Genomic DNA, 24937 nt, shown 5'->3' with positions numbered 1-24937 from the left:
CGAGTTTTCTTTTACTAGCCGTGTGATTGTGGGCAGTCGACTTTTTGCTTCCCCTGTAAAATGAGATCTTTACAGCGTCTGTTACATGGAGTAATCATGACCGCTAAGAAGACAAGTAAAGTTAGCAGCGCAGGGTGCACTTCAGCCCGCACTCGGCTGGCTCCGGCTGCAAGAGGCAGGGACAAGGTGATTAGGCCGGGAGGCGTGGCCGACGGTGGGAGGGGCGGTGCCGAGGCTTTGCGCATGCGCCGCTGGATGCGCGTGCTGCAGGTAGGAGGGCGGTGGGCTGCTCCCGCTGCGTGTGCTGAATTTCTTCGCAGTGCGACAAAGAGGCGCGTGGTGTGTGTTTGTGTGGCTGTGTGTATGTGCGTGTGGTGAGAGACTTTCCAGGTTCTGGGGAGGGCGACGGACACTCGTCACCTCCAGTTCATGGACGGTGACCCGAGCGTTTCCGGGTCGCCGGGCGACCTCGGCCTGGGGTCGGCGCGTGCGCCCTGGCCGAGCCGCGAGCCCCGGCCCCGGGAGTGAGGTGGCTGTGCGAGCCGCGCGGCAGCGCCTGCTGCCGCTGTATTCGTCGAAGCCCAGGTCATATGCTAGGGAACCTCGTCGCCGCGTGCAGTCTGAGACCCCGCGTCGGGAGTCCAGGCGCCTGCAGGCGCGGAGCCTTGCGGGTCACATCCCAAAAGCGCAGGCGCAGCCGCAGATCGGGGAATCTGGGCGCCCAGCCGCGCGGGGTCCAGAGCTTGGGCTCTGGAGCGGGCCTCGCAGCCCTGCTTTTTTGTGAGGCTGGCATGCGGTTTCATTTTCAGCAGCCCTTCCTTCGAAGTCCAGGCTCTGCCTATGCTGCCAAGTCAGAAGGGCCTCTGGATGCCCCCTCCCCATGTTCCGCTCTGCCAAATGGGTTTTATCAGTCGGTTGAAACACTCCTGAAACTGAGGGAGTGGAAAGAAATAAGCACATCACTTAAGGAAGGTAAATGCTTTTTTACAGTTATTTGAGCATTACTTTTTGAGGCTTGAGCATCACCCTTTCCTAACAAAAGTCTTGGATTCCTTACGTTGTGGAACTGGGCACGAGTAGGTTCTGTGTGCTCGCGAGCCCGTGTGTGTGTGTGTGTGTGTGTGTGTGTGTGTGTGTGTGTGTGTGTGTGTGTGTGTGTTTGCCCCTGGATCATCAGAAGTGACCTGAGAAGTCTATCACCCCCCTCTTGGTTGTTTCTAAGTTCTTTTTAACTTACATTGATTGCATCATTTGTCTTAACAGATTTAAATTTGAGCAAGTGTGGGGGAGTCTGGGATAACACTGTCAGAATGGAAAAGGGAATTTGGGGAGAAGGGCATCTTGTAATAAGAATCTACCTCAGGCATTGTGAAAATGAGGTGGAAACAGATAGAGCAACTGCCTGCCGGTGAGCAGACAGTGGGCCTGGAGAGTACTAGAAAACTAGTTCTGTCTCTACGGAGCACATGTGACACAATAGTAAAAACCGAAGTTACAAGCTAATTCTTGCATTTTTGACTTTAAGGTTATGTGGAGGCAGAGTAAAGATAAGGGTTCATGATGCGTGTATTCAGAAATAGGCCTATGGTGATTTCTTGTTATGTAGCTGTTATTCTTGCTCAGCTTTAGAAAATGAAAGAGACCCACTCTGGCTTTTTTTTGGGTGGTGATTCAATACCATGCTAAGCGCACCTGCCACTCCCAGCCCAATAAACTTCCCTGATTAGCTTTTATAGGAAGGGAATCAAGATCTAAACTGTCTGTAGTTTTGTTATTGTGTCATAACCCAATCAACTTTTCCTCCTCATGTGCCTATTGGCCTTTTGTATCAAAATTACTTGGGGTGCTTCTAAACAAAGGGCAGCTTCCTGGGATACCCAAAACAGCTTTTGCTGCATCAGAATCTAAAGACTGGGGAGTAGAAAACTGTAAGCTGAGGTTCAGGAATACACATTGTATTTTATTTTAGAGACTTGGCCTCACTTTATAGTGCAGGCTCATCTCAAACTGTGTATCCCAGGCTGGCCTCAAACTCAAGGCAATCCTGCCTCAGCCTGAGTGCTGGGATTACAAGTGTGTGCTACCACATTTGGCAGGAATACATTTTAAACAAGCCACTTAAGTAATGTAATTATAGACCATAACTCTTCAGGAACAAGAAACAATTGGTTTATCACCTATCTTTGATTTATTATGCCCCTCACATATGGAAATTGAAAACTGTATAGGATAGCTTGAAATAAATGTACAGTAACTTTGGGATCTTATCTTGTATAAACTTCTTAAACTGAGTGGATTTTTATAATGTGATGAAATATGCTCAATTTCATACTTGTTACTGTTAAACCCAGGATGCCTCGCAGTATGGAACCACTGGCAAAGAAGATCTTTAAAGGAATTTTAGTAGCTGAACTTGTGGGTGTTTTTGGAGCATATTTTTTGTTTAATAAGATGAACACAAGCCAAGGTAATCACAATTTAGAAGTGAATGCTTTCTATACTATACAGTTTGCTAATGCATTTTGAGTATAAATGCTAATGGCATTTGTGGTAAAAATGCTTTATGGATTCAATGTACTACATGTTTTTATGGGCAGAAGGGCAAATGAAGGATTCACTGTAAGCTGGAGGATTTTCGTCTCCCTTATAAACATATTTCACATCTCCATGCACGTCACTGGTTGGAAGAATGAGTGTCCTTTGTCTGGCTTAGTTTGGGAAGCACATAGGTAAACAGCCTGCACATTACAATTCCTCGTTTGCTAGACTGAGAAAGAGGTGACATGACTGTATTCTGACAATGCTGTATTCTTGGGCTATACTTAGAATTTTCTCTGAGTCAACGGTGGGCACTGAAAGCATTTCCCATTCATCACTGAAAATGCTTGAACATACTACGAATGATCTTATTTCAAATTTGTCACGGTAAAGTGATATCCATTACAAAAAGCCATAAAGTTACTCAAAATTATATTGAAACTAGAAATCTTGCTTTTAAATATATTTTTCATTTTTAAGTAAAATTACATCACATATACAGATTTTAAAAACTCTTAAAATAGGTGTAAGGAGGCTCCACGTTAAGGCAAATCATTTTAAATTTTTTTTTGGGGGGGGAGGTACTGGGAATTGAACTCAGGACCTTGTGCTTACCAGGCAGCACAATTTTAAATCTTACTGAAAAAGTTTTAGTTCCTGAGTTAAGATCTTAGAACAAATTTCCGACCTGATTCCCATCATATAGCTCCTAAAGCACGAAATTGTGGCTTGTGTGTTGATACTGTGAGTTTCTTGATCATAACTAATTTACGGTTTTTTTTTTTTAATCAGATTTCAGGCAAACAATGAGTAAGAAATTTCCTTTCATCTTAGAAGGTATGTTTTCCCTTAAACTGTAGTAACTTTTTCATAACTAAAGGGGAAGTGACTGTTATTATTACACTACTGTTTATTATGTTACTTATTACTATTATATTATTAGCTAGTATTTCTAACAATACTATGCCATATTGTAGTTCCTTCTGAGACCAACAGGGAAAAATTCTTACCTATAGTTACCTAGATGAGAGCACAGCTGGATTCTTAATTTTTCCAATGGTTAACAACACAGACTTCAGAATGAGATGTATTGAAAGGTGGTGATGGAAGCAAATCACAAGCTAAACTTTTGGTTTTAAGACTGGTTTTATCTCAGGTGTGCTAACCTCTTAGAGCTGCTTCTTTCTCTAATAGAGTTAATACCTACCTTATATGATTATTAGGATTAAGCAAGAAGAGATTATGTTCTTCAAAGCACATTATCTGGTATAAAGTAACAGTTCATTACAGTAATTAACTGGAGTGAATAGAGGTTGTATGTAAAATATGTAATCTTTTGTCCTTTTTATTATGTAGCAATATGCAAAAGTGATTTTTCAATGTTAAGTTTAATAACATTTTTACATGGTATTATAAGTGACAGCTATTTTTATTTATAGTTTATTACAAATCCGTTGAACAGGCTGGAATTTATGGAACCAGGGAACAGGATCAAGAAAAATGGCTGGATAGCAAAAATTAGGAGTAAGTAGAATGTTATATTTTACATCAGTAACTCTCATTTCCTTTGCTTTTTAGTTTTTTGAGTGTTTTTTAGCCCTTTCTTTTTGAAATTTTTCTTTCTCTTGATGATACTTTTCACATCTCTGTTGTGTAACCAGTCATCCCGTTCAGCCTCCCATCTAAGTTGTTTGAGACCTTTAAGAGAAGAAAGATGGTGTGTCACACGTTAGACGCTAGAGTCCCACAGAATGCTGTGCTTAGGTGGCCCATGGCCCCTGGCTTCCACCCACTAGGTAAACCCACCCCTTGTTTCCCTGCTCTTCTCCTTTTACTGTCAAAAACTTGTTTTACAAATAAAACATGAAGGAGGGGAAAGGAAAAAAAATGCTCTATAAAGATTTTCTTTTTTTTTTTTATCGGTACCAGGGATTGAACTCATGACCTCCTGCTTGCAAGGCAGGTGCTTATGCTGCTGAGCTAAATCCCCAGCCCCTATAAAGATTTTCTTTTTCTTGAGCTCTTTTATTTGTGGAGGCATAGTGAACTATTAAAATCAGAATTAAAAGTATTTAAGCATGTGAAGTTAGCACGTTTATACTATATGAAAGTAGCATGCATGTCATGTGAAACCCAATTTTTGCAGTATGTAGTATTTGTGGTCTAAATACATTTTAACCTTTATCATCCAGAGGGGAACATTTGAAAAAGCTATCCTTTCCAGATTGTAGGGTACCCTAAAAAGGTTCTCCAGAAATCCATCTTCTAATTTTAAGTGAAGGCTATTTTATTTCACCTCCCCCTACCTTTGTGGTACTGTAATCAAGTCCAGAGCCCCACTGCACGCTAATTAAACACTGCCCACTGACCTACATCCCTAGGCCAAGGCTGTTATACAAACTTGGACTGAAAATTCAAGTTACTTACTTGCATTGTCTTTGTTAGCCATGGCATTCATGCCAATGTTATCAAATTTGGATCCCATATTTTCATCCAACAGGTGGCCAAACTTAAAAACAAAAGTATGTATTCATTAGGAAACTTAAAATAATGTAGAATAGCCATCTCCTCAAAGCAGCACAGCAGTCTTACCTCTTCAGCAGATACAAACAGGCTGGAGTCATGGAGGCTTCGTTTCTTTTTCTTTTTTGGTCCTAAAAAGTATATTGGCTGTATTACTCAATACCGAATGGTTTTTGGAGAAAATATAAATTTCTCAACATGACTTTATTTAAAAATTATATTTGGGGAAAATACAGTTGTTACCTGTGAAATTTTGTACTATCAGACAAGATTAAAATTCTACTGATGACCCAGATGGATTTTGGAATAAAGCAAAACTTGATTCAGATGCCTTACTAAGAAAAAGCTGGTTGAACATGTTTATTATGTTATCAAAGAAGCCGTATCATACTTTACTCCACTGGCAGAACAGAATCACAGGGTACTGTGTGGATGTGCCACATTACATTTATCCGTTCATCAGTTATTGGGCATTTGGGTTGTGTCTAGTTTTTGGTATTAATGAATAAATGGGATTATGAACAGTCACATGCAAGTCTATGTAAACATGTCAGAGACACTTGTGATAAAAGTTTCTAAAGCATCCCATCTTAATTTTTTTTAATCTGAAACTTACATTATATGTAACAACTGTGTAAACTCTCATTTCCTATAGATGTTTATTGTATTTCACTGAGTAGTTCTTAAAGTTTTCTTAACGATTATTTATTTTTAATGATAATCCAGTGTGTGGATATATAGTAATACCCAGAGGGTCAAATAATTATTAAATCTAAGCAAAATTCCCTTTTATTTCAGTCAACTGTGCCAGGTACCCTTAATCTGTGGCACATACTATTATCATTGGAATCTTCTAGTCTGAAGCAGCGTTTATTATCCAAAGCAAGGCTTCTGCAGGGCAGCTTTTGATAACCAGCTCCGCAGGTCTGTGTTAGAGCAGCATTCTACTCTGAGGGATTTTCTGGAGGAACCCTACTTTGTATTATGCTTTCAGATATCTTGAATCACACTTAAGGGAAAGTATGATCTGGAAAAACACCATTATAATTTGAATATCTGGTGTCTAGTTATTAAGGGATATTGCTAGTTGCATTTTAAAGAGCCCATTCAAATTTGGTAGGTTTAAGTATCTGAGGAACTACTAACAATATGTAACTAAGATATTTAAAAATTATTTTTATTTGTTTTTATGTTCATGAAGAAACAGAAACCAGAAAGGTTGGCCTTGAATTCTCAGTGATCCTTCTCTGGTATGCGCCATGACACCTGGCCCTGTTTCCTACATTGTTATTAAAAACTAAAAATTGGGGGGCTGGGGATTTAGCTCAGTGGCATAAGCGCCTGCCTTGCAAGCAGGAGGTTGTGAGTTCGATCCCTGGTACTGATAGAAAGGAAAAAGACTAAATAAATAAATAAATAAATAAAACTAAAAACTGTCACCTGATACAGCACTTCTTTATTATTACCTTACAAATGTTATACTATAAAACATAGAACTATTAAAAAAAGGAAAAACTAGCAGGAATAATTCATATGTTCTAGTTACATATTTTGAGATTAGAATTGTTTTATCTTAGCAGATACCAAAAAAATTAAAGGAACACAGATTTTTGTAAGTCAAATGGCAAAGGGTAAAAAATCGAAGAAAAAGGTAAAAAGAGAAAGAAAGGCAACACAAATCTTGAAAATTCAGGGTTTATATATAATTTGATTGCTTTAAACAGGAAGAGAGGATGCAGATACATTTAAATGTGAGAGGAAGGAACACAGGAAGAGAAGAATCGTTAATGTATACATGGGAAATAGTACAAAACATCTTTAAGGAACAAAAAACACCTAAATTATACTAGCCAATTAGAAAAGCGTATTTCTCATTTTTACATGGACACTGCTTAGGTTTAAGAAAGAGTATATGCATTTTCTTACCTAGAAATGAACCAGCGAAGTCAACATCACCTGTGCTCTTTCTTTTATTTTTCTTAGTATTGTCTTTGGAGTTGTCGTCATCAAGTTCTATTACCCAACAAAAAACTGCTATGAAGTAATTTGAACATAACTGGAAACTCCTTAAAACAAGAAACTCCTCCTGTGGCCCCACAGCAGGATACTGGATGGGTTTGTGTTTACTGGCAGTTCATGAAGAAAGGTTAGAAAACAGGCCAAAGATACAATTTTGGTATTCTACGCTAATTTGTAACAGTAAGATAAATCGTTCATCTTTCTTTATGCTATAGGTCTGATTAATAATAAGCTTTTATAAAATGTTGATTAATCTTTGCTGGGGACTGAACTGAGGGTTTACATATGCTACAGGGAATCCTAACAGCTGCATCTCTGCCCCCTGCTAATCACTGTTCTACCATTAAAGCATCAACATAACAAATCAACAGATAGTGTGGAGAGGCTAATTGTTGATCAAAATAAAAGTCAAACACTCAAAACTAACCTGCATTAAAAAATAAAACCTTCCAGAAAACTTTCTAAGTTCCAAATGAGAAGGCGAAGGGCCCTTTTATACCCTTTCTTGGGTATAAGTATTAATATGAATACAGGACCATATTAAAAACCTTTACTATACTGAGTGTTGTGGTACACGGCTGAGGCTGAGGCTGAAGCTGAGGCAGGAGGATCACTGAGTTCGAGGCCAGCCTAGGCTACACAGTGAGTTAAAGGCCAGCTTGAACTGCATTGAGACTGTCTCAAAAAGACCAACCAAAACAAACAAGAAACAAAGAAACCCATACTAGGAAAACTAGGCATCAGAATAAGGAAGAAAGATACAGTTTGTGACTCATTGTTACGAACTGCTTACCTGGAGCGCCCTCACTGCCCTCATCTGACACGTCCATGAACGTTCCTCCATCATCATCAAGTTCATCAAAGTCCTCATTCATGCTTCCTAAAGAAACTTCTTCATCGTCTAAGTTACCAAATTCATTGTCACTTCCCTCTGAATCTTCATCTTCCAAGTTGTCCTTAGCTCTTTTTTTCGTCTTTTTCATATTGCTGGAAAAACCCCAAAACTTATAAAACAGCATGTATTTTTCTAAAGCATATTTTGATGATTGACTAGGCTGTTAAATACTCAAAAGAATTACAAAATGTTTAAAGCGTAACAGTAATATGCGTAATAAAAATAAAAACAGTACTGCTACACTCACACTACCCAGACTTGGTTGAGTAAATTTCCCCTGTGTATCACATAGTTCTGAAGTATACTACTGTAAGGGACAACAATTTCAGAAATGTTGGGAAACAGTAAAAAGATTTAAAAAAGTTTATTACCTTACAAAATCAAGGTCACCCTTTCCAGAAGTGTAACAGTTATCATCTTCAAATGTGTCTGCCAGAGAATATACAGATTGTGAGATGTAACAGAGTAACACAGTCAGTGTGTTACAGCTGAACTGACTGCACTAAACATTACAATTCTTTCAAAATGATACAAATGTGACTATTGTTGGTATGTCTTATCAATGTATATAAGCCTGTGACATACCGATTTTAATGAAATCTCTAAAGTGACTTCTGACCAATTCCAAATTCATTACAGATTTTTTTAATGGAAAAAGAAAAGTAACATTTAATAGTTATAGCTCAGTGTGGTGACACAGACTTGTAATCGCAGCACTCAAGGCTGAGGCAGGAGGATTGCTATGAGTGTGAGGGTGGCCTCGGCCGCACACTGAATTAGAGCAGCCTGAGTTACAGAGTGAGACTCTGCCTTGAAAAGGGGAGGGGGAAATAACAAAATCCCAAAAAACTCCTAAACAGTAATAATAGTTCTTTTTACCATAGAAGAAATATAGCATTTAAGTGCTTGCATCTAATAGGTATAATATGCAATAAAAATGAAAAAACTCATTTCATTTGCCTGGCAAGCACAAGATCCTGAGTTTGATTCCTGGTACCAAAAACCAAAACAAAATAAATGAAATCAGTGTAAGGTTTTCCAGTTTCCCACGTGTTTCATTTCAGTTACATTTTCATTTAAAGTTTTCAAGTTTTGTGGATACAAAAGATAAAACAGCAAGACTATTGCTACCAATAATGCAGTCAGATTATGAGCGGGCTGCTGTGGCCCGTGCCTGAAATTTAGCACGAGGAAGCTGAGGCAGGAGAATCACCATGAATTTGAGACCAGTTTGGGCTACACAGTGAGTTCAAAATCAGCCTGAATTATACAATGAAACTCTGTCTCTTAGAAAAAAAGAAAGCTTATAAAAGATTTCACCTTAAGAGTTAATATACTCATATAAACAAAATTTTCATAACATACTGTTCACAATAGAATCATTTTTAAAAAGTGTTGTTACCAAATATTTAAGCTGGTATTATGATTTTCATAATAATCAGTTAATGATTTTTAAAAACTAAACTCACTTCTAATAGATTACCTGACAAACTGAGTCAATAAAAGAACATTACCAATCATCTTTTCAAATTCCTCATCATCCACGTCTTCTATACTCTCTTCATCTGTATTCGCTTTTTGTTTCTCTTTTACAACAGCAACTTTTTTATAATACCTAAAATACAATGATGTTACACAATTAATTTTAGTAAAGTTCTAATCTTATAATTGAACAATCAAAGCACCTATCACCAATGACAAATCACAATCATAAAAGCTTGTTATAAACTGGGTTAGTGGTTCATGCCTATATCTCAGTACTACGAGAAGGTAAGGCAGAAGGACCGCAAGTTCGGGCCCCGCCTGGACAATTTGGTGATAGCCTATGTCAGAATGAAAACGGAAGCTGGGCATGGTGGTGCACACCTGTATTCTCAGCACTCAAAAGGCTGAGGCAGGAGGATCACTGTAAGTTGTAGACCAGCCTGCACTACATAGTGAGTTTAAGGTCAGCCTGAACTGTGTAGTGAGACCCTGTCTTAACTGCCCCCTGAAGATACAGCACCGTGTGAAGGCTCTGGGTTCGACCCTAACCACTTGCCAAATACAGCTTGTATATTCAATATACAAAAATAGCTTTGAATTCATTGAGCCCTGTGAACATTTGAAATACGAAGTGTGATGAATTTCAAAGATCTGAGTTGCTTACAAACTTGTATTTCATAAAGCTACCCAAACTCATTTAATGGACATGGCATTGTAGTGTCTGTGTGCGATACAGCTTTTGCCTAGCATGCATGAGGTCCTCCTGGGTTTGACACCCAGCTCTGCAAGAAAAAATTACAACACTCACAAAGCCAAATGCGTAGAAACACAGCTTCAACACTAGTGATTTAAGAATTATTCAGGTTTAAATGACTTTATATTTATCAGTTAGCCATATTCCTATGGTTTAGATACAGAAAAACGTTTTTCCTGATGCCATCATACCCTCAAAGTTACATGAAATATTTTTAGAAAGCACAATTCTACCTAGACCCAACCTGATAAAGATTACTAGTACAAGCATTAATAATAATGTTAGTAGGGTTAGAATTACTTTCTCTAGTAGCACAATGAATTTGATTGATTCTGCTCCAAAGCCACAGACTGGACAAATTATTTATCACTCCATTAAACTAATACAGGCTTTATGCCTATAAAATTTACTATATTAAAAAGTTAATGCACACTAAATTCCTGAGTTAGGTTCATAAACCAAACTTTATACACAGAATTGTTAAAATCCCCAAACTGTTTCTAGTTTCACTAAGATATTTAAAGATTAGTGCCACGAGTGACTTTAACTGCCCAACAAAAAGACACAGACACAGCCTCTTTTAAAAGTATGATCTGATCTTTTAAAAGTATGCCAACGTTAACAGAACATTTTATGAACTCTAAGAATTTGGTTCTCCCAGGTGGAACTGTATTATGTATATTACCTGTGGAAAAACACTTCATCCACTGGTATCTGGCTTTCTTCTTTTGCAAGGAACTCTTTACTATTCACTACAAAACAAATCAATGCATTGTAATGTTTTATAGTAACCCATTTTATGCTTCTTAAAAGCATCTTTACAATTGTATAATCATAAAATGTGAGGAAAGTGGACAGACGGGAGCTGGCAGTGTACCGGCCAGTCACTGGAGAAGTCTGTGTGGAGAAGACGCAACATTTGAAACTAATGATTGTCGACAGAGAAAAGCAGGCAGCGTGCTCCCCAGTCACACTGAAACGAGTTCATCACCCTTCAAACTGCATCCAGGGTGCAAATTTCAAGAAATAAAAAATTCAAGGAGTTTTCCTAGTGAATAATCCCCTTTTTTTTAAGTACCGGCGCTTGAACTCACAATCTTGCGCTTGCCAAGCAGGCACTTACACTGCTGAGCTAAACCTCTGGCCCTGAATAATCACTTCAGTTCTGCCGCTTTTTACTTACAAAACTTTTGTAAATGGGGGTGGGCAGAGGACATTTGAAGGGAGGTGAGCTGGCAAAAAGAAGATACATTATGTATAAGTACACGTTCCCTATCATGAATGTGATCATTTTATGTATGGCACTAATAAAAAAATTAGAAAAAGAAAAAAGCTTGACTTTTTAATCTCAGAAAAATGACAGTGTTTGCCATTCTATGAACAGTAAGTAGAGATAAACAGAAATTTTCAAACTTTAACACTGAGGAAAACTAAGAAATAAGTAACTACAAGAGCGTTTGTGCTGGGTGTGGTGGCGCACAGCTGTAAGCCTCGCACCAGGAGGCTGAGGCAGGACTGCTGTGAATCGGGCCCAGCCTGGATAGCAAGACTTGGTATCAGAAAACAGAAAAATCAGCTTTCCCTCTTCAGAATTAAAATTTATGACTCACTTTGATTAGAGACAGTTTTGGGTCATTACTGTATAAACATCTTCTAAACTTTGAGTAAGTTCCTTTACATTTTGGATGGCTGTAAAGTCAGTTTGTCTGACTTAACCCTAATCTCTGAAAAAAGGGAGGTCAGATCTGGTAGGCAGCCTCCTGTGAGTAGACAGACAGACTGGATTCGGTAGGTGAATACTAAATGTAGGAGGAAATGAACTAATTTTCAGATGATGCCCTCTGGGCTGGGGGAGGTAGCTCAGTGGCAGAGTACTTGCCTGCCTTGTGCAAGGCTGTGTTTGGCTCCCAGGACTGCAGATAAGTAAAATATGGCTCTGTGAAAAGCCAGGGGTGTATGTTTTGTTCCTCTAAGCCCATGTTGGAGAGGTTGAAAATAAGGGTTACACAGGTGGGGTTATGAATGGAAGTGACACGAGAGGATGACAGGACAAAGGCAAAATGGTGGTAATGTTACAGCGGGGCGGTGGCTAGCACAGGAGAGTTTGTTACACCATTTTGTTTACATTGGATATATTTGAAATTTTACTTTGATAAAGTAGAAGAAAACATCAACACAATGTCTCTTTTACTGTTTTGTGCTTGTTGGTTCCTAATGTCCAGGTCTGATACTTACCAGCAAGGCTGCGAATATCCTTTATAAAATGTTTCCGTTTGGGCTGCATCACAACACTGTCCGTGTTTTCTGAAATGTAAAACCATGACAGTTTAAAACTGAGTTATATGCTTGAGTTATTACTAAATATCAACTGTGAAATGGTCCCGTGATATGGAAACGTACCTTTGCCTCTATGTGGCTTTGGATTTCGGTATACAAACCGATCTAAGAATCTCATTAGTGTGAAATCCTGCAGTGGGTCCCCTGAATACTGAATATAATTTCCCTGGAAAGTGGGGAGTGGGAGATTAAGAACATAAGTTAAAAAAAATACGGGTTTACTACATAAGGGGCAAAAAAGGAAAAACATATACTACATTGCATCAGGTACAAATAAGTAATAACCCTTTAAATAACCTTGTGCACATTATACTGGAAAAATACCACCATTCAATTAGACAGGAACCAAACTCTGAAGGGACAAAACATTAAGGCAGAATTGGTAAATAACTGCTGTGGTGTATTTCTATTCATCTTGCGGGGAGGGAAGAATTATTTACTACTGTGCATTACACCAATCACTGCTCTTTACAAGAGCAGTAAAATCTGTATGATTCTATCCAGTGGATAAAACGTTGTCTGACCTGTTTTGGTTATCAAAAGCTATAAAAATAAGTTTTCTTTCCTTATCTTTTGAGTATTTTAGACTCACCTGGAGGATAGTCTTCGCAAAAAGCGCTACGGAGGGATGAAAATGCTCAGATAACTAAAAAGAGAAGTATGAAGAATGTCATTAAGTCCAGTATCAACTCTTACTACATACAGCTTATTTTAAAACGTTCAAAGAACTAAAACTTAAGCCAATACATCAGAAAAGTGATTCTTGAACATCACAGTCTCAGGACCTTTTTATACACTTTCTTTTTGGTACCAGGGATTGAACTCATGACCTCACACTTAGCAGGCAAAGGCTTGATCCCTGGCACCATACCCTTATAAATCAAGGATTATAAGTGCTCTTTTACTAGGTTATACTGACTGATATTTACTAGAAATTACAACAGAAGAATTGAAGATATTACAGTTCATTTAAAATAATAAATTGAGGTGCCAAGGATTTGGCTCAGTGGTGCAAGTACGTGCCTGGCAAGCACAAGGTCGTGAGTTCAACCCCAGGTACCAAACAAATAATAAATCCACTATGTATGTTTATGGAAAATAAATGGCTCTAACAAGAAGAATACATCAGTTTGCAATTTTGCAGCCCATTCAACGTCTGGCTTAATGAAGGACAGTGGTTTCTTTTTATCTGCTGCTGTATTCCATGTTAGTTCACACATACATAGAAAATCTAGCTTCAATGCAGGTATAGTGTTAGAAAAGGGAGGATTCATAAGTCTTTAATCAAGCTTGGACTTTCTTTGATATTTTACCAAAACTGAACATTAGTTATAATACTGAATGTGAAACTATGTTCAAATGGCTTTTGGCATTTGTATTTAGAACTGGCTTATTTTGAATATATCTTTTATCTACACATGAATGTGTAAAACTGCATTAATCACTTGAAAAATGGAGTTATGCAGTTCTTTCTAATGTACATCATTTAGTTTACAAAGAACACACTGTTCGTGCCACCACTGATTTCATCAGAAAAAACTTTCACACATAATCTCAATTCTGTGGAAGGTTGAGGCAGGAAGAATACAAGTTGAAAGCCAGCTGGGGCAACTTCGTGAGAGCTTCTCAAAATCAAAAGATAGCAGGGCTAGGATGTAGCTCTGAGGTAGAGCACACCAGGTTTATACATACGGGGACACTGTAGAACCTCAATGCGGGTGTTACACGATTTCTAAAATTGAAACATCTGCTTGAAGCAACAAGTCCAATTCATTCATTTTTTTTTTTTTTTCTTTTTCCTTTTTATCGGTACTGGGGATTGAACTCATGACTGTCTGCTTGCAAGGCAGGTGCTTATGCCGCTGAGCTAAATCCCCAGCCCTGATTCATTCATTTTTAACAACTGCTCCCAATACTCAAGTTCAAGGAACCAGTCTGACACTCAAGTCATCCTTTCTAAAAGAAGTGCTAGATGAGTTTGGAACAGTGACATAAACAGGCTTCCTCAAGAGACGACCTTCATCCTCAGGTACACAGCTTAGGTGGTACTGGCACACGGAGTACTGGAACGTACTTTAAACTCAAGGTAATAAAATCAACAATTTCCTGCTTTATCATTAGGGAGCAGCACTGGCTTTCTCCTTCTCTGTAAGTATATGGCAGTGAAAAGCACAATGGCTGCCAGGGCAGCGTGGTGCGGTATATCTGTGGCAGGGCAACAGGAGTACGACCCCTTCTCCCCCGTCCCTTCTTCCCTACCTTCAGGGCTACTGCTAACGACAAGACAGCATCTTCTGATCACTACACCTTGCCACACTCACTGAGGAGGTGTCAGACACCCTAAAATGTCTTTGGCCACACTTTGAGAATAGCTGCGTAGGAAGATACTGGCTTCACCAAGAAATTTCAGGAAGGATATTTAGAAACATGAAGTCCTCTCATGCAATTTAAACAGTAAGTTTACTGGCAAAAATTCTACCATTGCAAAACTGCAGATATCTAATGTACAAAAGCAAAGTTTATCCTTTTACAGAGCTGTTTTATGCAACAATTTATCTACGAAAAGCTATATTTATAAGACATTGGTACAACATTTTTATTTTACACGCACATTAAGCTTTTCTACAGTGAAAACCTGAGAGTTCCTTCTCTCAAATGTGGAAATATAATGTTTATATTGACACTTGTATGTATCACAAGAAAAAGGAACACTTCAAGGTGTTAAATCTATAAGGGCGAGAATGTATAGCACAAATGACTTAAAAGAGCATTTGAAATGATTTTACCTTTTTGAGTTCCCAAAAACTTGTATTTTCAGCTCCACAAAACAAAGGGTTTCTACTGAATGGATCATAAGTATTCAACTGTTTGACACCTAACAACAAAAACAGTGTTTTTCATTGATTTATTGCTAGCCAAGAGGCCACAAAAACTACAACCATTAAATGTTCTTTCAGATACAAACTTTAACAGGCATCCGAGATTCAAAACTCCAAACCACTTCATGCATTAGTCTTGGCATCTAAGCTGATATTTGTTCTTGAAAAAACCAGGCAGCATATTTATCACACTAAAAAACCCATTTAACACTCTTTAAATAGCAAAAAGTGTCAAAAAAACAGGCTGTAAATGTTAAGATGGAAATAATCTGAAGACAGGTCTGGTCTTTTGGAGCTGCAGAGTGCGCCACGTATTTGTTACTAAAGCATTCCCTAAAATCTTACTTAGATATTCCAAGTAAGAATTTACGTATCTGTAACGTGCTTAGAAATTTGGGAATAAACAAATTTAAAACAAGATTTTCAGAACATGTGAACAGGTGCACAGGTTTGTCTCTTTTTAAAGGCTTATTCTCAGTTCAATTATCAGGACAACTGACAAATTCTTATAAAAACTTTCCTGGCCGCTACCAGGCCTCTTTTGTACTTCACTGACAGTTTTACACTTGGAGATAAATTAATCTGACCACAAGTCCACAGCACAGCTGAAGAAATGGGTCTGGTACATTTTTTGATCTTCAAAGCTTAGGGTTCTCTTCTCCACAGCCTCAAATGAAGAGCCTGCATCTCTAAGATTTCTTTTCTAACATCCTATTAAGAGCTAATTCAGTTTGTATGAATGGAAAAAAAAATCACTTAGGGTTCCTAGCTCAAAAGACATTTTCTATTGTAAAATACTACTAAGAAACGTTAAAGGGTGAACCTGATGGTTAAACAAAAGAACCAAGAAGTTCATACAGTTCATAGTATTTGGTCAAATTCTTCTGTTAGAAATCACAGTTGTGTGAAACATATTTGTGTACCTCTACGTGTCCATGTTTGAAGCCTTTACATGTTCAGGTCAAGACCAAAACAGTAACCAGATGAAGTGTGTAAACTTGTAGTTGAAGAAATGAGCTTACTGTGCAGTGAACAGTACACAGTTTTCTCACAGCTCTAAAAGTATTTGCTTTAATTTCTATGATTTCCTATGAAAAGTATAGTTTTTAAGTGAAGATAATGGCGACTTGCTGTTTTAAAAATTTACTTCTTATTGCTGGAGATGTACCTCAGAGGTGAGGCACTTGCCTGGCATGTTCAAAACCCTGGATTTGATCCCTAGCACTGCGGGAAACAAAGTCATTTCTGTAAAAGTCAAACAGGGAAATAACTCCCTGGTTTAAAAATGCAAGACAATAATTTAAAAGATTAAAAACATGTTACCTTTCAAATTATTCACGTGTACCCAGGAAGCAGTCTTTGGGTTTTTGGTTTCTGTATCAGACACAGTTTCCTCTGTTTCAACTTTTTTCACTGTATCTACTTCTGTTTCTTCGTCTGCATCAGTGACCTTTTCTATGCCATCATCATCTGCTGCGTCAACAAATTTTTCTTCATCATCAGACTCCTAGAAAAATGTATGAATCAAGTGAAATGTTAATGGAATGAGAAGTGCAAGGAGTCTGTATTCACTTACGTGATCTGCTGTATCCCAGTCCTTTAAATTTCACCTTTATTTTGAGACAGGCTCTCACTAAGCTTCCCTGGCTGGGCTTGAACTTGTGATCCTCCTGCCTCAGCTTCCTAAAGTGCTAGGATTATGGCATGTACCACCATACCCAACTCCAAAGTTAACTTCTGAGCCAAGAGCCTTTGGAACTTTATTACTTGAAATTACTTGGTCCTCAAATAGATATCTGACATGTTATAAACAACCCAACTAGGCAGGTGCAATTACTTCCATTTTACAGGAACTAGGACTTATAATCTTCCCTGACTGTCTAACATAACTGCAGTCTTTAGTGTAGTATACTTGTAGAAGGGTCAAGTAGCTTGCCCACATGGTTAGTGTACACCTGGCACTAAAGTTCAGGTCCATCTGATCCAAGAGCTCACACTGGAATATGCTGCAGAGAACTAAGTTACTGTTCTTGAAACAAAGAAAAACCAAAACCGACTAAAACATTTTATCAGCCATTCAAGTTAAATACCAGTTTTAAAATATACCATGTGATTGTTTAGTTGACTTCTTAAATCTGGTTTTGCTTTAAGGATCTCAGACACAAGATACAGAGCTCCACATATGAACGGTGGCGTCTGTGTGCAAGTCACTTGAAGCAACCTCTTCACAAAAGCTTTCACCCGGCGCAAGACTATGTCTGCTTTCAGAGATTTGTAGACAAGGTTAAGGAACATAGCTTGCTTGGAACACATCAGCAACCCTGGATCCAAGATCTTTCTGTAAAATAAAATTACATCAAATACTTGCTTACAGAAATGTCTCCACAACCATGTTTTAGAGACTTCACAAACAGGTAATGTAATCTTTCAGATAAATTCCTACTTATGTTAGAGTAAGAGATCATTTCTGTTCTAACAGATAAAATGAAAATTACAGATCTGAAGAAGCAGAATGATGGTGGTACCAGGAGGGGGGAAAAAGAAAAAAGGAAACATTTGTGTGTTTTTTTCTTTTCCAAATTTTCTATAAATCAAGAGGGTCCAACCTCAACAGTATGATTTTTATGTAACTATAAGATCTCACCCGAAAGGCTAATCTAAAAGCCAATAATGAAAATTTTCCTATGAAGCGGGGGACTAGACTCCTGGGGTTTTGGCCTTGTACCACTGGCTATTCGCTGGTGACCAGACGTGGGCTCCACGCGGTTCTAGTGAAGGCCACCTATGAATAGTAGAAAATTACCAGGACTTCAGAGGTTGTTTGACCCAGTGCACTGGCTGTGTATCTTCTCCTGCAGCTCTGCATGTCCACAGATCTAAACCTGGTTCCTCTGTTTTGGAGGTTTGAGACAGGATCTTACTATGTGGTTCAGGCTGTCTTTGAATTTACTGTGGAGCCCCGGCTGGTCTAGAACTCACTATGGAACCGAGGCAATCCTCCTGCTTCAACCTCCTGAGTGCTGGGGCTACATGCATGTGCCACCATGCCTGGCTGGTTCCTCTATTCTTCCAGTCTCATGAATGTTCTTTAGTTTCACAAACTTTATTTCCTTGGCTTTCCCACCTTTTCTCCCAATGTGAAATGGATCAAGAATTGTGTGTTATTCATTACTGTTAGCCCAGTGCCTAAACTTACAGCAAAACTGTCAGTATTTGTTGACTGAATAAATATACTTTCATAGAAAGTGGTTGTGCACTGAGCACTTACTAGGAATCCAACCCAATTCTGGACACCTGTTTTACTAGAAATCTCTTTCATTTTCTGATGTTGGGATGGAACCCTGACCTCACACATGCTGGTCAACCATTCTACCACAGCCTTACCTCCAGCCCCTAGAAATTCTCTTTTTCTAGAGCTGTAGTTTATGCCCGTGTAATTTCCAACCATCAATTCTACTGTTCTCTGAAGAAACACAATCTAACATTTTCTGTCATAGCTTTCCAAATACTCGAACCTATGCAGTCCTGTCTTTTTCTCCCCCAAGTCTCTTGTAGGCAGCTCAACTCTTAATCTCATACAGTTTTCATTCTGTGGCAGGGGTTGGGCATTGGGAGTGAACCAGGGCCCCTTAGCATGCCCTCTAACCACTGAGCTACACCTCTGGCCCCCTCATATGGTAATTTTAATACACTCTATCCTAACTTCTGAATGCCCTAATTGGTCTGAACCTCAGGAAAACAGAACATAAAGAATTGACACAATTCCCCCGGATTAGCTTGAATAACACACAGGATAATTACTTTATTAGTTCTACGCACTTCCACGAATGTTTTCCACTAATACTAAAAACCAAAGTACTTAAGCTGTGAAGTGTTCTTATGGATTTGTATACTGATTCTCTCCGGTTGTCACACCCGTAATTCCAGACATCTTGGAGATACTTCGAGATATTCAACTTCCCCTTTTCACACCTAAACTTTTCAGTATTTCTGTTCATTCAATTCACTTTTAATCATAAATTCCAGAAATACTTAAGAATTTAGATAGGACTGCCTCTACCATTTTACAGAGAATAGGTTTCTAACATTCTTAATACATTTTATTTTTGGAAAAAAAAAACCCTATCATTTCTCTGATCCCTATCAGTTAGGGATTTTAGTTCAAAGGATTCACAGTAAAACCAAGAGCAAATGAGTACTTTAAAATAGCTTAACAGGTTTTTAAAGCAACCCAATTCTGAGTACAACTGGCAAATAGTAATCAAAAGAACTTGGGAATGTACTTTGCCTCAGAGTTGTTATACTGGTGTGTTAAACAGACTGACATTACATGGACAAAGAAACCAAGACCTTTACATTTTCAACCAAATTAAAACCATGAAGTATTTGTTATTTTAAAAAAAAAATTGTAAATTTTTAAAAAGAGCTATGGAAAGATCTCTGAGATTCTTTTTTTTTTTTTTTTTTTGGTCTTTTTCCTTTTTATCGGTACCAGGGATCGAACTCACAACTGCCTGCTTACAAGGCAGGCGCTTATGCCGCTGAGCTAAATCCCCAGCCCCAAGATCTCTGAGATTCTTTAAAGTGTATCAGACAAATGAGTGCCATGAGACATCATGACCTCGAAAGCCAGCAGATGTAGATGTGCTCCCTAACTCAGGCTTACTATCTTGTGACTCTGCACAAACCACTGTGCCTCAGACCTGAGGCACTTACAGGATCAAAGAATCATGTAATATTTACATCTCAGATAGCAGCATTTACAGGATTAAAGAAAACTGTGTGATATTTACATTTCAGATAGCAGCCAATATTGTGATAGCACATTTTAGGTTGTTAAGCACTTAGCATATAAATGAAGATTGACATGGTCAACATAGACATTGTAATTTGGAAAGTGTCCTCCAAAAGTACACGGGGTAAGGGCTTGTTTCCCAGTGTGGTGCTACTGAGAGGTGGTGGCACTCTGGGAGGCAGGGGCTAGTGGAGGGGATAGGGGCCCTGGAACCCTGTCTCTTCGTCTTTAACTTCCTGGCTATGAAGTGTGAGATTTTACTTCACCATGCATTTCTGCCATCTTGCACTGCCTCAACTAAAGTTCCAGTTCAGTCTTGTACTCGCTGTATAACTTTGGGCAAGCTTCAAAATCTTGCTAATAACCACGAGACAGGTTATTTGCTTCACATTCTTCTAATATATTATGGTAAGATAAAATGTCTACTGACAATTTTAATGAAAATTAAGCTATTAGCCCAAGTTACAAAGTAAAAGTAATGGCTAGGATTCAAACCCAGACACTGTTGCTATTAACCAGTACATTACACTTTTTCTCACAAATGTATCTATGCAGTTAGGTGCAGGGACACACAGCTGCAATCTCAGCCACTCAGGGGGGTGACACAAGGAAGTCAAAAATTAAAGGTCAGTTGGGGCATCTTATTAATACCATCTCAAATAAAAAAAGCTGTTAAGTCCTGGCGATATTTTTCAGTGATAAAGCTCCCCTCCATTAAATCCCTACTACTAAAAAAAAAAAAAAAAAAAAGTATGTGCAATAGGTTACATTTTTCAGTAATGTAGCTTGTTAGTATACTTGAACTGTGCTTAAAAAGGTACACATTGTTCATAATACTATGCTCACCATGGGTAAGCCGCAGGACAGCTGCAAAGTACAGCAAGCAAGATCTTTCACGTATTTTATTCTAAGTGCCTCTAAGGGTGGGACTCCACTGGGCCACAGCCTGAGCCTGTGGACAGTGTGGAGAACAGGCAGACCAAGCAGCATGTACAAACACTCAAACTATACTTGCTAAAGTCAATGCCATGGCACAGGCGCAGGATCCTAGCACTCTCAGAGGCTGAGGCATGAAGTTCCACTTAGAGCTGCCCTGGGCAATTTACTGACACTCTGTTTCCAAATAAAAAGTGAAGAGGGCTAGGGGCATAGCTAGTGTGAAGACTGAATTTAATCCATGATACTGGAAAGAAAACAAATGAAAAAGTCCCCCCACCTCCCTGAATGAATTACTGGACAGGAGAGAGGACAGAGAACTGAGGATCAAGGGGAGAAGGAAAGTTCAATTCTACCTGTGGCTTATTTCCTTAAAGGTCTCAAACTTGAAGTCCGGTTCTGTGAAGCCTCTTTTTGCCCAGAAGCTGGGCACTACATATACTCTACTAGATCCTCACTACTCACGCTGCACGGTGGAAAGCTATGCACTTACCTGTATAATGCTGTATAGTATCGATCTGATATGGTCTGCTGAGAATTCATCACTTGGAAAAGCAACATCAAAGCCTGAACACTGGTGTTAAAATTTACAACATGCAGCACTTTGAACAAGGTGTCCACCTGCTCCCTCACTTTCTCATCCCCACTCTGGGAGTAAGGGTACGCCCTGTTCACACCTGATAAAAGGGCACTGAGCATTTTTGACTCAATATCTTTTTTCTTGATACAAGTCCGAAAAAAACAAAAATAGATAGTTATTAATTTGTTAGCCAGTTCACTTTCTTCATGGGAGAGGACTATTTGATTTAAAAAGCAAATTGCATAATATTGAGCCTTGGGGCTGATATTTGAGCGGAAGAGTAGCCTTTCTATTTCACCACACACAACTCCTTTCATGTTTGGATGTTTACAGAGTAACGTCTCTAACAGATGGGAGGCCTTGGTGGCTATCCTGTTCTGAGGGTCTCCCAGTTTATTCACCACCTGCATAAGAAGCGCCTTTTCTTCTTCAGGCTTGTTGCAGAGTAGCTCATGAGCTGCTAAGAGGGCCCTAGTTTTAGTGGCTTCCAGTGAGTCACGACTTAAAGTTTCTAAGACCTGCACAAATTCAGCTACTAAGTGTTTCAGCTGGTGTTCAAAATACCATAATATTAACCTTCTGTCTCTGGAGTCCTTGTTGCCACTGGACACCTGTTCCAGTTTGCTGAAAGGATGCTGGCTGAAAACCCTCAGCTTGCGGTTATCTGGTAAGAGGTCTGTAATGAGTAACTCTTTGAAGGTATCCAAAGCCATGAGGCACTGCTGCTTGCTGCCCTTCTTCTTAACAAGGCTCAGGAGAGTTTCTACAAACTGGAGAGTGTGAACAGCATCATCCTGGATAAGAAGAATCATGGCTGCCATCCTGTCACCTAGTGTCCCAGATGACACAATCGCCTTCATCCAGGTAGAAGAGGCTCCCTTTTGATTATTTGTTTTATTTTTGAATAACTTGACTTCGCATTCATACAGCTTTTGAGCCAAGGTTTTGTACTTAGACACAATATCCCGAGGCTGGGGTTCAAAACAATATTCACTGGTATACTCCAGATCATACCATTTGCCACCAGCCTTGAGTAACAAAGTCTGCCTCTCAAAAAATTCAAACATGTCCTGTTGTTCTTCTTTCGGTACTTTTGGTATGGCACTGCCCTTCTTGGCAGAATGCTTTCCTGCCATGTCCTTATTTTTCACCTTACTCATCGATACGTTCTCATTTTCTGCCTCATTCTGCTTTTTATTATTTATTTTAGAAGCCTTTGCTTCTTTTTTGTTGGCATTTTCTTTTTTAGCCGGTTCATCTTCCTCAATGAAAGAATTTGAATATTTGTCCAAACCAAGGTTTTGAATAAATGCTTTCAGTTCACCTTCTTGAAGGTCATCAATTGTTCCCTTTTTGCCTCCATCCACAACTTCCTCATTCTCATCCAAAGTAGCCAGCATAAGGTAATCTTGCTGCATGAAAACATACATAGGTTAAAAACAAATTACAAATACAATGTTTTGGTTGAAACTTCATCTTTGAACTCTGTAGAACTGAATTATTATGATGTTACCTGGCCTGCTACCCTATAGCAAAGAAATGTGATGAATAGAAAATTTAAATATAACAAATAACATGAAATTTAAATATAACAATAATTTAAATATAACAAATAACATGAAAAAGTATAACACAACCAAAAAGCTTTTCAGAATAAGGAAAGCTTTTTCCAATTTAACATAAAACCCAGAGACCATGAGACAGGATCAGTAAATTCATCATTCTCTTAAAACACAAAACAGAAAAATCAAGGCAATAAACTGCATTACTTAAAACAGTGTAACACTGGCTACAACTTATGTAGCCATAATAAATGGCCAGGTAGCTAAGACCTACAATAATTTATGCAGTTATGAAAAGTGACATAATTTCATACATCAATACAGAAGGATCTCTAAAGCAGAAAAGATGTAAAATATATGATCCCATTTGTATTAAAAAAAAACCTCCATGCATATATTTCAAGTGTGTATGTATTTACATGGCAAGGTATAGAACATCGTTGGAAAATATAAAATACACATGTAAAAATAACTGTTTCTTAGAAGGGAAACTATGAAGGGAAAGGGAAGTGGGAAAGATTGTTCATGCATCCCATAACCCCAGTAACCTTTTAAAGCTTGTTCATATGTATTTTCTACTCAAAAATTAAATATGACACAAGCACAGAACACACTCTGAATCTGCCCATCCGGGCTGCATTTCCCCTGCTCTACCTCCCACAAAGTTTGGTATCAAAAGGATATTTTTTTTAAACAGCGGCCTATCATACATTTGCCAAAAATCTTCCAGTGACTCTAGACCAAACATGAGGCTAAGGCTTCATTTCTCCTAGTCTCCCCTTCATTCTCCCTCAATTACAATGGCATTTCTGCTGTTTAGAGTACCATTCAGCCACACTTTGCATTTGCTATTTTCTGATTGGTCGACCAACATTCGCACCGCCCTACAGATTTTTGCTCAAATGCGTTCTCAAGGATGCTTTCCCGATCATGTCACCGAAGCTGTAATGACACTTCTCACTGTATTCTCCTTATTCTCTCAATTACTACCTGGCACCTTAAGTATGTCTAAAAAGTCTTGTTTTCCGTTTCTCTCAGGATGTTCAAACCATGTACTTGAGCTTCAAACGCATACAGCGAGCATGCGCAAATACCGAGTTAAAATAAAAATTTTTAACATCATTGGCACTCTAAATATTGGAGCTACGGGGTCAAGACCAGAAAGTTAGCTTTTTCAAACCTGATAGAGTGATGGTAATGACAGGTCAATACAGTAAGGAAGATCTCGCCTACTTCCTAAAGATGGTCACAGCGTAAAACGTTCAATTCTAACTTTTGCACTTTTGTAAAGTGCAGCAGAAAAACTGCAGCAAGAGCTGCAAGCACTTTCCAGGGCTAGGATGCGAGTCCCGCACGCTTATCCTCTCCCGCGGTAGAGCGCGCCGCCTGTCCCCCTTCTCTCGGGAGGGGAGCCTGTGGCCCATACCTTGGTGCCTCCGAGCCGCAACACTTCCTCCAAGGAGAACCCATCCTTGGTTTGGCCGCTATCATCCTCATCCGAATCTTCGAACACGTCTTCCTGGGGTCGGGGTCGCTTGGCATAAAACTCCAAAGGTTCCTTTGCCGCAGCCATGGCTCATAAAAGCACGCGCGCACAGCCACAGCTCACTTCCGCCCGGAGCGTGACGCATTTC

The 24937-nt window shown here is 38.9% G+C and overlaps 2 protein-coding genes across 4 annotated transcripts; one reads left to right on the top strand and one right to left on the bottom strand.

The window, feature by feature from the left end:
* The first annotated feature begins 208 nt into the window (after nucleotides 1-208).
* On the top strand, nucleotides 209-18675 carry Cebpzos (CEBPZ opposite strand). Of its 3 annotated transcripts, none has more exons than XM_013155915.2 (5): nucleotides 209-270; nucleotides 2352-2467; nucleotides 3331-3375; nucleotides 3978-4062; nucleotides 7045-7448. In XM_013155915.2, exons 2-4 carry the CDS (start codon nucleotides 2353-2355, stop codon nucleotides 4058-4060), a joined length of 243 nt encoding a protein of 80 aa, XP_013011369.1. In that variant the 5' UTR covers nucleotides 209-270; nucleotide 2352; the 3' UTR covers nucleotides 4061-4062; nucleotides 7045-7448. The 3 variants fall into 3 exon arrangements, with proteins under 3 accessions (XP_013011369.1, XP_023422124.1, XP_013011368.1); XM_023566356.2 differs by lacking the exons at nucleotides 209-270; nucleotides 7045-7448 and adding exons at nucleotides 326-972; nucleotides 17582-18675; XM_013155914.3 differs by lacking the exon at nucleotides 209-270 and adding an exon at nucleotides 335-972.
* On the bottom strand, nucleotides 3908-24937 carry Cebpz (CCAAT enhancer binding protein zeta). Its single transcript, XM_005005051.4, has 16 exons — nucleotides 24730-24937; nucleotides 21655-23153; nucleotides 17537-17768; nucleotides 16754-16937; nucleotides 15338-15426; nucleotides 13144-13197; nucleotides 12615-12717; nucleotides 12450-12518; nucleotides 10900-10966; nucleotides 9490-9590; nucleotides 8347-8404; nucleotides 7874-8067; nucleotides 6988-7074; nucleotides 5131-5192; nucleotides 4966-5047; nucleotides 3908-4236 (listed from the first exon to the last, which is right to left on the bottom strand). Exons 1-16 carry the CDS (start codon nucleotides 24874-24876, stop codon nucleotides 4097-4099), a joined length of 3168 nt encoding a protein of 1055 aa, XP_005005108.2. The 5' UTR covers nucleotides 24877-24937; the 3' UTR covers nucleotides 3908-4096.

This window comes from Cavia porcellus, unplaced genomic scaffold (assembly GCF_034190915.1).
Source record: "Cavia porcellus strain 051 isolate PalLab524CR breed Dunkin Hartley unplaced genomic scaffold, mCavPor4.1 scaffold_1, whole genome shotgun sequence".
Taxonomy (NCBI): domain Eukaryota; kingdom Metazoa; phylum Chordata; class Mammalia; order Rodentia; family Caviidae; genus Cavia; species Cavia porcellus.
The sequence above is the reverse complement of the archived record's forward strand: the minus strand, read 5'-3'. Positions and strand labels throughout refer to the sequence as shown.

Coding starts and splice junctions, on each gene's coding strand:
- Cebpz (XM_005005051.4), bottom strand. CDS start 24,876: ATGGCTGCGGCAAAGGAACCTTTGGAGTTTTATGCCAAGCGACCCCGA. Junction 23,154..24,729: donor TGCGGCTCGGAGGCACCAAG/GTATGGGCCACA, acceptor GTTTTCATGCAG/CAAGATTACCTTATGCTGGC. Junction 17,769..21,654: donor TACTATACAGCATTATACAG/GTAAGTGCATAG, acceptor TTTATTTTACAG/AAAGATCTTGGATCCAGGGT.
- Cebpzos (XM_023566356.2), top strand. CDS start 2,353: ATGCCTCGCAGTATGGAACCACTGGCAAAGAAGATCTTTAAAGGAATT. Junction 2,468..3,330: donor TAAGATGAACACAAGCCAAG/GTAATCACAATT, acceptor TTTTTTAATCAG/ATTTCAGGCAAACAATGAGT. Junction 3,376..3,977: donor ATTTCCTTTCATCTTAGAAG/GTATGTTTTCCC, acceptor TTTTATTTATAG/TTTATTACAAATCCGTTGAA.